The 12815-nt window shown below is 36.3% G+C and overlaps 1 protein-coding gene and 1 pseudogene across 1 annotated transcript; both read left to right on the forward strand.

Annotated features, from left to right (window-relative positions):
• The first annotated feature begins 212 nt into the window (after positions 1-212).
• On the forward strand, positions 213-1145 carry LOC147347235 (putative olfactory receptor 2W6; annotated as a pseudogene).
• A 9176-nt stretch (positions 1146-10321) lies between these two features.
• LOC147347236 (olfactory receptor 2G3-like) lies at positions 10322-11254 on the forward strand. Its single transcript, XM_086370535.1, has one exon. It carries the CDS (start codon positions 10322-10324, stop codon positions 11252-11254), a length of 933 nt encoding a protein of 310 aa, XP_086226661.1.
• Positions 11255-12815: the final 1561 nt, after the last annotated feature.

A 12815-nucleotide genomic window follows, 5' to 3' on the forward strand; every position in this document is an offset into this window, starting at 1 on the left:
TTTTATATTTTGCACAATTTTATTTTGCCTGTTATTTCTCTATATAAAAATCAGTGTCAAATGTTCACTTTACTCAGTTAGTTATTTTCCCACTGATTTTTATATCTGATTTTCTTCCCACAGGAAGAAAATAGTTATTCTTCGACTGATTTTAATATCTGCTCACAGGAAGAAAGTAGGAATGACCAAGAATGGTGACTCACAATTAAGCAATGAAAGGAACAAATGCTAGCACTCCGGCAGGTATCATCTTACTTTTCTGACCAGCCCCACCTGGAGATGGTTCTCCTTCTTGTCGTCTCTATCATATACATTCTGACACTGATGGGGAACACAGTGATCATACTGGTCTCATACTTTAACCCCAAACTCCACACACCCATGTATTTCTTCCTCTCCAATCTCTCCTTCCTGGACCTCTGTTTCACCACCAGTGTTGTCCCACAAATGCTTTGGAATCTCAAGGGGCCTGACAAGACCATTAGCTACACTGGCTGTGTGATCCAGCTGTATGTTGCTTTGGGGCTCCACAGAGTTTCCATGGAGTGTGTCCTGCTGACTGTTATGGCCTATGACCACTTCAGTGCTATCTGTCGACCCCTCCACTATGGAGTGATTATGCACCCAAAGCTTCTCCAGCAACTAGCAGCTCTGGCCTGGATCAGTGGCTTTGTGGGGTCCACTGTTCAGACCATCCTTGTTTTCCAGTTGCCTCTCTGCAGCCATCACATGGTGGATGACTTCATGTGTGAGGAGCCTGCCCTGATTAAGATTGCCTGTGTGAACACAACCTTCCTGGAAAATGAGCTCTCCATAGCTATTGTGCTGTACGTGGTGATACCTCTGGGGCTTATTCTGGTCTCCTATGGCTGCATTGTGAGGAGTGTGCTAAAGATAAAATCCATTGAAGGCAGGAAGAAAGCATTTGGGACTTGTGGGTCCCACCTAATTATTGTAGTTTTGTTTTTTGGAACTCTAGCTTCCATTTACATTCAACCCAAGAGCAAATACACACAGAATTATAGTAAATTCCTCACCCTCTTCTACACTGTAATGACACCCTCACTGAATCCTTTGATCTACACCTGAGAAGCAAAGAAGCTAAGTGGGCGCTAAGAAGGTTGCTGGGAAGAGACCCAAGTTAGGGAGAAATGTGAAATATCCTCATACAATCCCTCAGATAGTAAGGACTTTTAGCATCATCTAATTTTGGTTTTTCCTTTTGTTTGTAAAGATCACAGCTAAATCTCCTGAATAAAATGGCATGAAATTTTCTTTCAGTAACACCCTGAAGCTGCCTACTGTAAATCCTTCTCATATTCCTTTGCAGAAATGTTATGTCTCTTTTTTCTTTTGGCTGTTTTCTAAAGATTGTATAAATGAATAAATAAATATTTATAGTGGTGCATATGTATACGTATTATAATTTTACAAATCCTGGAGTTATTGCTCTAGAGATTAACTAATGGCAGGGTGGATATGTTTATGACAGATCTATTTTCTCATCACAGAAGAAATCACCTGCGTCATAGAGATAGAACTTTCTTGAGAACTTTCTATTTTTCTCCAGATGTCTCATTCAGTAGTCCACAGGCCATAACTGTTCTGTCCATTGTTTACATACAAGCATAAATGTCCACTGGAAAACCTACAATTACCTAACAGGTTTTCTTTTAGAGGGGATCATTGATTCTTGTTCATTTACTAGAGGCATCTGGGACTAAGTACATCCAGGGATTTTTCTGATCTCTTCCACCCACAGAGAAAGCTTCCACGAGATATGAGCCATGAGACTTAGTATCTCTCATTTATACATCTCTTGTCCTCACACAATGGCTTTCAATCTCTTTTGATCAATTCTTTAACTCTCTATCTGGAATCTAAGAATATATGCATTAGAATTTTAAAGTATTGTCATTTAATCTAAATATCTATATTTGTCACAATATATAGATTTCTTTACCAAAACATGTCTTTGGCCTCCTATATGTTATTCACTTTTATGGATATCATAACTTTAGAAAAATAATTCTCTTCATACTGAATATAAAGTTTTATCTATTCTAATAACATACTTTAAAATCTTGGTAATATGTTCAGTTTAAAAATATTGACCTTATTTTACCCATATCCACATAGTTATTTGTTTATAAAATATTATCAATAGTTTATTGGCTTTAATTCTAGAGCCTGCTTAGATATACTCGCAACATGCTATGGTTTTATGAATGTAGTCTGCTTTTTTCTTAAATAGGGATTTCCCTGGTGGTCCAGTGGTTAAGACTGCATGCTTCCAAAGCAGGAGGCATGGTTTGATCCCTGGATGGGGAACTAATTTCCCAGATGCTGTGTGCTGCTGCCAAAAAAATTAATTCTTTTAACAGAGATTAAATCCTAGGAATCATTTTAACAAAGACAAATGATTCTTTCTGGATATATTAAGAAGTTGAATAAATTAGTAAAAAAAAGCAACTATGTTGGAGAAGAAAATAAATGATCTAGTTAGGAGGCATTGACAAGGTTAACAGGTGACATTTAAGTAAACTTTCTATATCCCGGTTCATAAGATAAAATTGTATTAGCATTAATAATTAAACCTGGTTATATTCAAATCAAATTACTTCACTGATTGATTAGGACAGGTAAATGCGTACTAAGCACTAAGATTACCCAAATCATTTAAAATCTTATAATTTTATTATACAATAAAATTTTAAAAGCTATTGAAAATGATATCCTTTTGCTCACACTAGGATAGAACATTAATACTTTCCATGTATTCTTTTTGTATGTAGTAGAGTAATTTAAAAAATAAGACAAGTCTGTAAGAAGAGGCACTGTACAGAGTACAGAAAAGACATACCACGTGAATACTAGCCAACAAAGAAGACTGGCATGATCTTACTACTATCAAACAGGGTAGCCTTTAAGGGATGAACTATTATTAGGAATAAGGGGAGACATTGCATAATATAAACCATTTAGTTAACATGAAAGCTATAATAATCTTTAATTAAAATGCTTTCTATCAAATAACTTTAAAATATGAAGCAAAACCTAACATATAAGAAAGGAAATAAGCAAATTTACAGCCAGAATTGAATGGATAACTGGTAGAAAAGATATACAAACATAAATGAATAAGGACGTAGAAAATATCAAGAGCACAGCAAAAATTACAAAATTAATATAGTGAAAACACTGAAGGCATGATGACATATAAAATTTTTCAGGCACACACAGGACATTTATAAAACATTGTCATATACTGAATAAGAAATTAATACATCTCAGAAGTTTAAAAGCATAAGAGAATTTTGTCTAAAATAAAAAATCAAACAAGGCCAGAAATCAGTAACACAGTGAACAAAGGATTAGTGCTCTTAATGTGTAAAAATTTCTAATATGGAAAATTGATATAGAATAATTTCAAATAAACCCATGTATGTTAACAAGCACTTTAAAATTGTCAGTATCATGCCAATTTTGTTTCATCTATTTAGTCAACTAAACTTTCCTGCCTAACCTCTCCTTTTCCCTCCACACAGGTTTGCCCTGGCAAGTTCTGAAATTGCACTTATCAAGCTAGAGGCACAGAGGAGCATGCACAAGGTGGAAAGCAGGGACTCAGTTGAACCAAATCGCCACTGCAAGGTCTCAGACGGGAGCAGGCTGAAGCTCAGGAAACACAGAATCTTTACATATAAATCAAGTGTCACTCGACAGTGGACATTTTATTTACTAATGTGAAAATACTTTATCACTAAAAGTGGACATTTTTACCATTGGTAAATGACCAAAAAGGTTATAGCGCACTCTGGAGTTTTAAACCAGGACCAAGGAAAGGACTGCTACATGGTACAGGCAAGATGAATAAAAGAATAAAAATATTGTTGTGTCTTAACACACTCCATGAGTAGTCTCATCATTAATGTATCAGTGGGTAAACATGGGCTGATTTATGCTGGGTGCCAGGTACTCTGCCAAGTATGTTACGTGTGGTAACTAACTTATCACCTGCCACCCTAGGAACCTGAAACTGTCATTCCACTCACTATTGATTTGAAAACTTTACCTTTTAGAAGTTCAACAACTTGCCCGAGGAATTAGAATTTAAGTTGATCTGAATCTGGAGTCTACGATATTATCTAATATGAAATAGTCTCCTTGGGATCATGGGAAATACAACTTCCTTAGCATAATATATATCACTCCCTTTGTGATATGGTACTTTTTAAAATCCTTCAAGTGTATTTTTTGTCATTTTCTATTACACTCTTGCTCCCCTAGATATAATAGAATAGTTTAATTTCCTAAAAGATCTGTTTCTCATACTTTCATTAATTAGAACATGAAAGACACATTTATGAACGATGAGATTAAGTTGGATTTTGAGAAGTATATGGTGTAATTTCCATAAATTTAATGAAAGGAAAAACTATTCAGAAACAGCTGGTGTCTACTGATTGAACATAAGATGAACGTCGTGAAAGACAGGAGTAAGAATACGGAGAAGTGAATTTTGTGCTATTTAGACATTTACTTGATGTTAAAAAAGAAACAATATATCAAAGAAATATTAATAACCTCAGATATGCAGATGACACGACCCTTATGGCAGAAAGCAAAGAAGAACTAAAGAGCCTCTTGGTGAAAGTGAAAGAGGAGAGTGAAAAAGTTGGCTGAAAACTCAACATTTCAGAAAACTAAGATCATGGCATCAGGCCCATCACTTCATGGCAAATAGGTGGGGAAACAATGGAAACAGTGACAGACTTTATTTTCTTGGGCTCCAAAATATTTACGGACAGTGGCTGCAATCATGAAATGAAAAGATGCTTGCTCCTTGGAAGAAAAGCTATGACCAACCTAGACAACATGTTAAATAGCAGAGACATTACTTGCTGACAAATGTCTGTCTAGTCAAGCTCTGGCTTTTCCGGTGGTCATGTACGATATGAGAGTTGGACTGTAAAGAAAGCTGAGCGCAGAAGAAATGATGCTTTTGAACTGTGGTGTTGGGAAAACTCTTGACAGTCCCTTGGACTGCAAGAAGATCTAACCAGTCAATCCTAAAGGAAATCAGTCCTGAATATCCATTGGAAGGACTGATGCTGACGTTGAAACTTCCAATACTTTGGCCACCTGATGCAAAGAACTGACTCTTGGGAAAGACCCTGATGCAGGGAAAGATTGAAGGCAGGAGAAGGGGACAACAGGGGATGAGATGGTTGGATAGCCAACTCGATGGACATGAGTTTGAGCAGACTTCACGTATTGGTGATGGAAGGGAGGCCTGGCGTGCTACAGTCCAATGAGCTTGCAAAGAGTCGGACACAACTGAGCGACCAAACTGAGCTGAACTGAACTGAAAAAAGAAACAAAAGGCCCCAAGTGGAGTCAGCTGTTTTCAGACCACTTCAGCAAACCAAGACCAAGTACCTAAGTTAAATACAACCTCTCCAAGCAATGTAGTCTTAATCAGTCTGCAATTTTCTAGTCAGCACCAGTAAGGACACATAGACCCAGACCGTTCCTCACACACAGGTGACCTAAGCCTGAAAGAATCCACTCTTTTCCCTTCGGCATATAAATTCCTCCTGTTTTGTACAGCTCTTCTCTACTTGATAAACGGGATGCTGCCCAATTCATGACTCGTTCAATAAAACCCTTAGATCTTCAGATTTACTAGGTTGAATTTTTGCATAGACAACTTCAGTATCTGAACTTTATTTTCAAATTATATGCATATATTATTCTACACATATATCCACTGTAAAAATAAACTGCACCCAGTGAATCATTTCACACAAAGCAGGATGTACACCATGTGTTTTAAAAGCAACTATAAAAAAATGCCAATTCTTCAAGAAGTAATAACAATGCTATGTGTGTAGCATAAATCTTTTCTGATATAAAAACTTTATTTTTAGCCACTTCTAAGAAGAGATCATGTATTTGCAATAGTCTCTCCCCTTTTATACTAGATACTAGACTCTACTTCTTCCCTAACATTTCCTATTACCCAGAAGTCTGTAGATCTATTCTTGGATCTTCATTAATTGTGTGGTAACTTCAAGAGTGTATTTCCAAATATATGCATGTCTCAATACTATGTTCAAAACTGAGTCTAACTAATAAAAATTGTAATGAATTTCAACAAATAAATCTTTTAAGATACTACATATATAACATTGACAATTTTGCCCATGTGTGTTTAGCAGGTAGTGTGCAATTGATTGTCTTTCAGCAGCAACAGAAGCACAGTCTCCATAGCTCTTCTCTCTCCAGGGAATGTCTTCCTCTCTAATATAATGATAGGAAGTAGCCTGGGAAGAACTCCAGAGGTGTGTGCAGAGGAAGCAAGCTAAGCACCATCCATCTGAAGAGACTTGAACCATGAGATTACAGGAAAAGGGGGCCAACAAACTGCACACATGGGGTTCCTCCACTGCTTGTCCTAGATCTGTGATCATGAATGACCTTCTCATCAAAATCCCCAAGAATCTCCACAGCTGGGTTGTCATTCTTCCTGGAAAGTAGTACTTTGCTGTTTAGGTGGGGGAAGAAAAAGAAAATCCATCTTAAAAGTTGAAGAAATCCAGAGCTACTTGCCTTTAGTAGCGAACAAGAGCAGTTTTTCATGTATAAACTGACATTGACTCTTAAGTATGGAATACTTTCTAGCTTCGTCTCTTTGCAGATATAAGTCCTTTTATCCTCATCCTGATTAAGAACAGAAATGTGAAAGGGAGCAAGACCAGTTTCAGTGTGGTGTCTCCACAGAAATAGTTGGTTTTTCTTGTAAGATAATATTATACACAAGAAAATATTATAACATTGTAGAGTTACATCAAGCAAAGTGAGGCCACTCACATGCTGTCTTTTCCCCAGGAGATGTTGGATCTTTCAAAAGCACAGTTGTTTTACACTTTACTGAATAATAGAGGAAATTTAACCAGGTAAGGTCAATGTCAGGGTTTTAATTATACCACCAAAATATGTGGACAGATAGAAAAATGCTAACCAATGTGACCACCAAGGTCAGTATCTTTCTTTTGCTATAATTCTGGAAATAATTATCATTCTGTATGCAGAACACATGAGAGTTTTGTCTTGGCCAAAATTTAAAATGCAACTGATTATTACTATGGATGCCAAAGAAAATAAGCCATGTATCCTCTCTAAACTGGATGTGCAATAATTGCCTGAGAGGTGCTATAAAGGTGAAGGGTTCTTAGAAGTAAGTTTAATTTTCTTGCTAGGATACTAAAAGGGAAATCAGTAATTGTCATTGGATGGTTTTGTTGTTTATTCGTTTGTTTTTAAGCAAATTGTTTAGATTCGATGTCCAAGATAAATGACTGTACCTGTTTGAAGACTTCAAAATTGACCATTCGGAAGTACAAATTTTCCTACCTGTGTTTCTTAATCTTTGCAAGTTAATAGTGTAAAGACACTGATAAATCAAAATAACTTACTTGATGGAAGGTCACTGGATTGCATTAGTGGCTGAATTCATGAACTCTTTTTTTTTAATGTTAATCAAATTTGTTTTAATAAAGAAAAATCAAAGGAATTATTTAACAAATATGCTCAAATGACAAAGATGATTTGTTTAGGAATCTTAATGCTAAAGATGTATGCTAAGAATATCACCATTAAAAAAAAAAGATTCATTCTATGAGTAGAACAAGGAGGAAGAAAGGACAAACTTTTCTTTCTCCACATTCCTTAGGATTATATAACAACAATGTATCCTGCCTAAGGACAGTCTTTGGATTCAACCTTCTGTTATCTTAAAATGTTAATTATGGGAGTAGACCTGGTCTTTACAAGGACGTATCTTGCCTGAGGACAGTGTTATCTTAAAATGTAAATTATGGGAGTGGGTCTGATGAGGTCTTTACAACCTCCAGACATTCTTTGGATTATATAACCTCATTGTTAACACTAGCAAGGGGGTACTCTTTCTGCCCCCTTCTGATGCCTATGTCAGAAGCTTTCTCTATCTCCTTTATACTTTATTAAAACTTTATTACACACACACACAAAAAAAGAAAATACCTCAAGATAAAAATATTAATTCATTAAGAAAATATTTCATATTTCTTTATCACAGAGACTGTAGATTTAATTAACTCATTTCTATATTAAGTTATGCAGTGTACATTCCTTTCTCTAGTTGCTCATTCAAAAGGATAGGGGTTTTTCTCAAAATAGAACAAGTCAGTGCCAACAGTTTCAAGTCATGACTTAGAGTTAAGCCTAGAAGAGCTTGACTCAGAAGGCCATTTATATTCACCTGTACCCTGGCCTATAAAACTATATTAAAGCATGTGAACTATTCATGTCATATAGGGTACAGCTTGCTTATTGGGGATTGTAAATAGAATTTCCTGGATAGCATATTCCTAAAATAGCAGACCTGTGATTCAAATGGGGAGATTTCAGAAGTTCTCCTCCACACTTATTAGATCAGTAAATATTTGCTTCACAGAAAAACAATGAATATTAATAATAATTATCTCTAACACTTCAATTTTGAAAATTCTAACAATTCCTATTTTGTTCCATGTTTCGAATTCTATATGCCTTGTTTCTCAGCCTCTTGCTCATCAATGTATTTTTCAATATTTTTCTTTTATATCTATCATCTAGCCTGTATGAATATGTGTAATAATCATCTTACCTTCCATTTCTTTGGTTTTTCACACTATGCATGTTGACGGCCTGTGTATTTTGTTTTCAGAGAATTTGGGATACTTCTCACATCTGTTCTGAGTTATACTCTAATGTCTATTCTCAGTTCAGTTAAGTTCAGTCAGCCAATCATGTCAAGTTTTTTTGACACCATGGACTGCAGCACGCCAGGCCTCCCTGTCCATCACCAACTCCCAGAGCTTGCTCAAACTCATGTCCATTGAGTCAGTAATGCCATCCAACCATCTTATCCTCTGTTGTCCCCTTTCCTTATGCCTTCAATCTTTCCCAGCTTCAGGGTCTTTTCCAATGAGTCAATTCTTCACATCAAGTGGCCAAATTATTGGAGTTTCAGCTTCAGGATCAGTCCTTCCAATGAATATTCAGGACTGATTTCCTTTAGGATTAACTGATTTGATCTCCTTAAAGTCCAAGGGACTCTCAAGAGTCTTTTCCAACACCACAATTCAAAAGCATTAATTCTTTGGCGCTCAGCAGTCTTTATTGTCCAACTCTCACACCCATACATGATTCCTGGAAAAACCATAGCTTTGACTAAACGGGCCTTTGTTGGTAAAGTAATGTCTCTGCTTTTTATTATGCTGTCTAGGTTGGCCATAGCTTTTCTTTCAAGGAGTAAGCGTCTTTTAATTTCATGGATGCAGTCACCATCTGCAGTGATTTTGGAGCCCAGAAAAATAGTCTCTCACTATTTCCATAGTTTCCCCATCTATTTGCCATAAAGTGATGGGACTGGATGCCATGATCTTAATTTTACGAATGTTAAGTTTTAGCCAACTTTTTCATTCTCCTCCTTCAGTTTCTCCCATAAGGGTGGTATCATCTGCATATCTGAGGTTATTGATTTTTCTCCCAGCAATCTTGATTCCAGCTTGTGCTTCATCCAGCCCAGCATTCCGCATGATGTACTCTTCATATAAGTTAAATAAGCAGGGTGACAATATACAGCCTTGGTGTACTCCATTCCCGATTTAGAGCCAGTCTGTTGTTCCATGTCCACTTCTAACTTGCTTCATGACCTGCATACAGATTTCTCAGGAGGCAGGTCAGGTGTGCTGGTATTCCCATCTCTTTAAGAATTTTCCACACTTTGTTGTGATCCACACAGCCAAATGCTTTGGCATAGTCAATAAAGAAATGTAGATATTTTTTTGCTTTTTCGGTGATCCAGCAGATGTTGGCAATTTGATCTCTGGTTTCTCTGCCTTTTCTAAATCCAGCTTGTATATCTATGTCAATTCTATGTTCATATATATATCCTTGCAATGAATTTGGTGTTTTCAGACTCTGTTTCTTTACACAGCAAGACAACTTGTTTTACCATTTATTTTTTTCTTTTTTAATTTTATTTAACTTTACAATATTGTAATGGTTTTGCCATATATCAAAATGAATCTGTCACAGTATATCATTTATTTTTGTGTAATTTTAATCTGTTATTTCTCTATATAGAAAAATCAGTGTCAAAGTGCTCATTTTACTTAGTTTGTTATATTTTTATGATTATGATCTGACTTTCTTTTTTTTTTTTGATATGACTTTCTTTGCCACAGGAACAAAATAAGAATGACCAAGAATAGAGACTCACAATTAAGCAATGAAAGGAACAAATGCTAGCACTCTGGCAGGTTTCATCCTACTGGGCTTTTCTGACCAGCCCCACCTGGAGATGGTTCTCCTTCTTGTCGTCTCTATCATATACATTCTGACACTGATGGGGAACACAGCGATCATACTGGTCTCATACTTTAACCCCAAACTCCACACACCCATGTATTTCTTCCTCTCCAATCTCTCCTTCCTGGACCTCTGTTTCACCACCAGTGTTGTCCCACAAATGCTTTGGAATCTCAAGGGGCCTGACAAGACCATTAGCTACACTGGCTGTGTGATCCAGCTGTATGTTGCTTTGGGGCTGGGCTCCACAGAGTGTGTCCTGCTGACTGTTATGGCCTATGACCGCTTCAATGCCATCTGTCGACCCCTCCACTATGGAGTGATCATGCACCCAAAGCTCCTCCAGCAACTAGCAGCTCTGGCCTGGATCAGTGGCTTTGTGGGGTCCACTGTTCAGACCATCCTTGTTTTCCAATTGCCTCTCTGCAGCCATCACATGGTGGATGACTTCATGTGTGAGGAGCCTGCCCTGATTAAGATTGCCTGTGTGAACACAACTTTCCTGGAAAATGAGCTCTCCATAGCTTCTGTCCTCTATGTGGTAATACCTCTGGGGCTTATTCTGGTCTCCTATGGCTGCATTGTCAGGAGTGTGCTGAAGATAAAATCCACTGAAGGCAGGAGGAAAGCATTTGGGACTTGTGGATCCCACCTAATTGTTGTGGTTTTGTTTTTTGGGACTCTAGCTTCCATTTACATTCAACCCAAGAGCAAATACACACAGAATTACAGCAAATTCCTCACCCTCTTCTACACTGTAGTGACACCCTCACTTAATCCTTTGATCTACACATTGAGAAACAAAGAAGTTAAGTGGGCACTAAGAAGGTTTCTGGGAAGAGACCCAAGTTAGGGAGAAATGTGAAATATCCTCACACAATCCCTCAGATATTAAGGACTTTAGCATCATCGAATTTTGGGTTTTCCTTTTGTTTGTAAAGATCACAGCTAAATCTCCTGAATAAAATGGTATGAAATGTTCTTTCAGTGACACCCTGAAGCTGCCTACTGTAAATTCTCGTATTCTTTTTCCAGAAAGTTATGTCTCTTTTTTCTTTTCACTATTTTCTAAAGATTCTATGAATAAATAAATAAATATTGATAGTTGTGCATATGTACATGTATTATAATTTTATAAATCCTGGAGTTATTGCTTTAGAGATTAACTAATGGCAGGGTGGATATGTTCATGACAGATCTATTTTCTCATCACAGAAGAAATCACCTGCCTCATAGAGATAGAACTTTCTTGAGAACTTTCTATTGTTCTCCAGATCTCTCATTCAGTAGTTCCACAGGCCATAACTGTTCTGTCCATTGTTTACATACAAGCATAAATGTCCACTGGAAAACCTACAATTACCTAACAGTTTTTCTTTCAGGAGGATTAATGATTCTTGTTCATTTACTAGAGGCATCTGGGACTAAGTTCATCCAGGGATTTTTCTGATCTCTTCCACCCACAGAGAAAGCTTCCAAGAGATATGAGCCATGAGACTGAGTATCTCTCATTTATACATCTCTTGTCCTCACTTAATGGCTCTCAATCTCTTTTGATCAATTCTTTAACTCTCTATCTGAAATCTAAGAAAATATGTATTAGAATTTTGAAGTATTGTCATTTAATCTAAATATCTGTATTTGTCACAATATATAGATTTCTTTACCAAAACATGTCTTTGGCCTCCTGTATGTTATTCACTTCTGTGGATATCATAACTTTAGAAAATAATTCTCTTCATATTAAATATAAAGTTTTATCTATTCTAATAACATACTTTAAAATCTTGGTAATATGTTCAGTTTAAAAATATTGACCTTATTTTACCCATATCCACATAGTTATTTGCTTATAGAATATTATCAATAGTTTATTGGCTTTAATTCTAGAGCCTGCTTAGATATACTCACAACATGCTATGGTTTTATAAATGTAGTCTGCTTTTTTCTTAAATAGGGATTTTCCTGGTGGTCCAGTGGTTAAGACTGTGTGTTTGCAAAGCGGGGGGCATGATTTGATCCCTGGTTGGGGAACTAATTTCCCAGATGCTGTTTGCTGCTGCCAAAAAAATAATTCTTTTAATAGAAATTAATTCCTAGATCATTTTAACAAAGATAAATTCTTTCTGGCTATATTAAGAAGTTGAATAAATTAGTAAAGAAAAGCAACTACATTGGAGAAGAAATTATATGATTTAGTCAGAAGGCATTGATAAGGTTAACAAGTGGTGTCTAAGTAAACTTTCTATATCTCTGTTAATGAGATAAAATTTTATTGACATAAGAATTAAAACTGGTTGTATTCAAATCAAATTACTTCACTGATTGATTAGGACAGGTAAATGCTTACTAAGCACTAAGATTACCCAAATCATTTAAAATCTTATAATTTTAAGTATACAATAAAATTTTTA

The sequence above is a fragment of the Bos grunniens genome, chromosome 23 (assembly GCF_055505025.1).
Source record: "Bos grunniens cultivar Pamir isolate PY7600 chromosome 23, Bosgru_T2T1.0, whole genome shotgun sequence".
NCBI classification, from domain to species: Eukaryota; Metazoa; Chordata; class Mammalia; order Artiodactyla; family Bovidae; genus Bos; species Bos grunniens.

Bases quoted from the DNA above. Each gene is read 5' to 3' on its own strand.
- LOC147347236 (XM_086370535.1), top strand. From the start codon at position 10,322: ATGAAAGGAACAAATGCTAGCACTCTGGCAGGTTTCATCCTACTGGGC.